A 3,755-nucleotide genomic window follows, 5' to 3' on the forward strand; every position below is an offset into this window, starting at 1 on the left:
TCTCTCCCTCTCTCTCTCTCTCTCTCTCTCTCTCTCTCTCTCTCTCTCGTCAAATTAAAAATAATAATAACAAGTAAAATAAATAATTCTTTTTTAAAAATTACTTCTTTTGAAGATGGTATGGTGGTTACATTGCTAGAGTCCCACATGGCCGACTATGATTCAAGTCCTGGACCCAGGGGCTTGAAAATCACACCAGATGCATGTGTGTGCATGCCCAAGAGTCTAAGAGGAGAATGGAGAAGGGATTGCAGCATGGCCGTCCTCCCAGGGGGGCGATTTCTCACTTTCCCTCTCACTATATCTGTCTCTCACTCTCCAGCAAGCACATGCACCTCATGGCAAAAATCTCTAATAAAATTTAAAATGTTTAAGAAAACAAAAAAAAAAAAAAACCTCTCTCTCATTTAAAAAAAAAAAAGAGGAAGAAAAGAGACAGAGGGTCTTGGATGACCTTAGAGGTAAAAACAAATGAAGCTCCACCCACACCCCAATAAAGGGAGGTAAGGAGGCTTCAGTTATACTGAGCAGGTTACAAGTTGAGAGCAATTATGGTTGCTGCTTTTGCCTCACCTCCTGCCTGTGAGAGGTTGTCCCCACACGTCCTCGTGGGTCGCAGAGGTGCCTGTGCTCGGGGAGGGGTGCAACAGCAGCTGCCGTTGTAACGTGTCTGCCTCCAGTCACCCGATCAGCAACTTCTCTGTCCCTGTCTCTTCTCCAGATGTCGCTATTACTCCAACCTCCGCCTGCCCCTGATGTACTCCCACCCCTACAGCCAGATCACCGTGGAAACCGAGTTTGACAACCCCATTTATGAAACAGGGGTGAGTAGGTCTCTCCTCTCTCCCCAGCTCCTCCTCCTTTGCTCTGCATTTGCCGACCATGACACTGAAGGTTTCGTTTCCTTTTGCTCATGAGAAGCAAGGCCAATGGTTCGGTTTCAGCTCTGCTAAGATCCCTATTGAGATAACTACCAAGAGAACCCAGTTTTCTTTGCGAGTGGTTGCAGCTGATGGCAAACCTGTGAGTCTGTTCACTCAGTAGAACACCCACAGAAGGAAGGAACTGTACCGAAGACCCACCAGGAGAGGGCTGAGAGGAGTCAAAGCCCTCTGGTGGCCTGGTGGTGACATATGATATTTGCATACAACTAGTGAGCCCGGCTCCTTCATGAAGAGCAGTTTACAACCTGCCTGCACATTTGAGTGGCAGGCCCTGTGTTGGATACTGAGAACACAGCCATGGACCCACTAGACACAGATCCTGAAATGCATTAGCTTACAGTCTTGGGAAGGAGACAGATTTCAATAAGAAGATGTACCGTGGGTGACGCACTTTAAATACCTAATCTCTGTGAATCTTTGCAGCTCTTTGCAATATGTTCCGCAGTTACCTCTGGTTGATTGATGAGGACATCAAAAGTCCAGGGAGAGGAAAACTAATTTGGTCAAGGTTGCACACAGCCAAGATGTATAGCCTGGAGCCAGGACTCAAGCTCCACCTGCTGTCATTAATCATCACGCTGTCCTGCCTCCCCTTGAACCTCACCCAATCAAACATGCTCATGAATATCTTGATCACAATAAATTATCCCGTTTAAGGACCATGAAAAGAATTGGATGAGGTGCTAAAGAGTGTATGATGGGGGACGCTTGGGAAGAAGTGGGAAGAAGTGGGAAGACTTCTTTGAGAAAGTGGTAACAAAGCTGGGATGTGGAAGGTAGGTAGGGCTTAGATGGTAGCGGAGGAGAAGTCACATGACCAAAGGCCTGGCCACAGGGAGGTATGAAGCACTAGAACCATAATGCATCTCTCTCCCACACAAAGGCTTAACAAATGTGTGTGCTTCTCTCTCTTTCTTGCAGGAAACCAGAGAGTATGAGGTCTCTATCTAAAGAGAGCTACACTTGGGAAGGGAACTTATGGAACTCAACTACAACCTCCTTGAGACATTCATCCAGAGACCACGTGGCATTTGATCAAAACCCCAGAATGTCAGCTGTCTTTTCCTTTAGACTCTTTATTGAAGATTTACTGTTTTCTTCACTGTATTTATTATATTTAAAATTGAAATAGGTGTGGTTGGATGTATTGTGGCTGCAACAGCCAAACTAACTCATGTTACAACCTCAATTCTGAAGTCAGGTGGAAACTTATAAAATGGCAAACGGTGACAGCGTAAACAGAAACAAACAAAACAGCAACAGATCAAGTCTCTCCCATCAGCCATGTGACGCTCAGGCTGCACCGAATTGCATGCCTCTTCAGGATCCATGCCCATGGTGTTTTTGTGCAAATCGAAGTACCGAGATTAGGTTGGAAAGGCTATTTTTTGTTGGATTCATGTGGGTTGGGATTTAACAAGGGCGCGTATGCCCAGTGTCAAGCTCTACTCCAAAACAAACTCCGTGTCCTCTCTTCCCATTTTACCATCTTTTAAAAGGTCTTGCCCCTCCCCTGCGCCCGTGGTCCTTCTCAAGACCACAAAGGTATTACACAAACATTGTCTTTTACTACCCTGGCCTCAGTGGAAGCTGACAAAAATAACACAACGTTTTCTTTCCGAAAAGGTGATAAATGACAAAAGACAATTTTCAGAGAAGATGAGAGATTTGAGAGTTCCAGTGAAGAACTGGGTGAGGGACGATGTTCGGTGAGGGAATTGAGTTAATAAAATGTTCGTTTCTTTGACACTCCTTCAATGATGAAAGAGCAGGTAATTTATACTACAAGTGCCAGAATCGATCACACAGCAGGCCACTCTCCAGCTGTGATAATAAACCCACAAACCCAAGAGTCGCAGGCAGCTTCACCCTTGTAGTTAGAAGGGTTTGCACTGGGAGGGGCAGGCGTGTGTTCTGAAATCCGGGGCGAGCTCTGTTTTTCTCGAGTTTCTGGAACGCCTTAGTCCTCAAAACGGGGGAACCTTGTATGCACGGTTTCCTCTAAAAAGTGTCACCTTCCGAATAGACTTGCAAGTATGTCAAGGGAAGGAGGGTCCTACAAGAAGAACCGACTTTTCTATTCTCTGAAGCTCTCTGTCTGGATATGGGTTGGTAGTGTGAATGCTGACTACAGAGGTGCAAAGAACCGAAGCAGAGGTTTTGAGACCACAGGGAATCACATCATGGAATCTGCAACATCGGAGCTGAATATCAGTGAGGAGAGAGAAGGAGGAATTTCAGATCAAAAAAGAAGTCATAGCAGCACTTCTTTTCACTTGGGCATCCTTATATTTTATCAGGGTCCTTTCGCCCTAAGCCAGTGGAACTGGTAAGTGTGTGGCTTTGGGGAAGATTCTTTTTTTTAATATAAGGATAAAGAAAAGGCAAGCCAGGGAAGATGGTACGAGCCTCTAGTCTCAGCTACTCAGGAGACCAAGGTAGGCAGGTTGCGAGTTCAAAACCAGCCTGACAACATAACAAGACCCTCTCTCTCTCTCTAATTTAATTTTATATTTTGTTGTCTACATTTAATGTTGTACATCTTTATGGCGTACAATATTGTTTTTCAAAGCATGCATGCAGTGTGTGATAATCAGATGAAGGATATTATCGTATACATCATTTTCAACAAAGAATCTTACATTCTTGTGTCTGTTAAACTCTTTTTTTTTTTTTCTTGGCTCTGTCTCTTAAAAACAAACAAGAGTTCACAGAACAGTACACATGAGGCAGATTTACCTCCCTGGGACCACGCCATGACAGTTGATGGGTCAAGGCACATAGGCTTGCCAACTTTCAGAGCCTTTTTGG

At 44.8% G+C, this 3,755-nt stretch overlaps 1 protein-coding gene across 1 annotated transcript in view; it reads left to right on the plus strand.

The window, feature by feature from the left end:
* The window catches only part of SEZ6L (seizure related 6 homolog like), an 85,896-nt gene extending 82,438 nt beyond the window's left edge, over window positions 1-3,458 (plus strand). The window contains exons 16-17 of the mRNA XM_006147867.3: window positions 722-824; window positions 1,866-3,458. Coding sequence (XP_006147929.1) covers window positions 722-824; window positions 1,866-1,895 — 133 coding nt within the window. The 3' untranslated portion in view covers window positions 1,896-3,458. The remainder of the gene's footprint in view (window positions 1-721; window positions 825-1,865) is intronic.
* The last annotated feature ends 297 nt before the right edge of the window (window positions 3,459-3,755 follow it).

The sequence above is a fragment of the Tupaia chinensis genome, unplaced genomic scaffold, assembly GCF_000334495.1.
Source record: "Tupaia chinensis unplaced genomic scaffold, TupChi_1.0 Scaffold000226_1, whole genome shotgun sequence".
Lineage (NCBI taxonomy): Eukaryota > Metazoa > Chordata > Mammalia > Scandentia > Tupaiidae > Tupaia > Tupaia belangeri.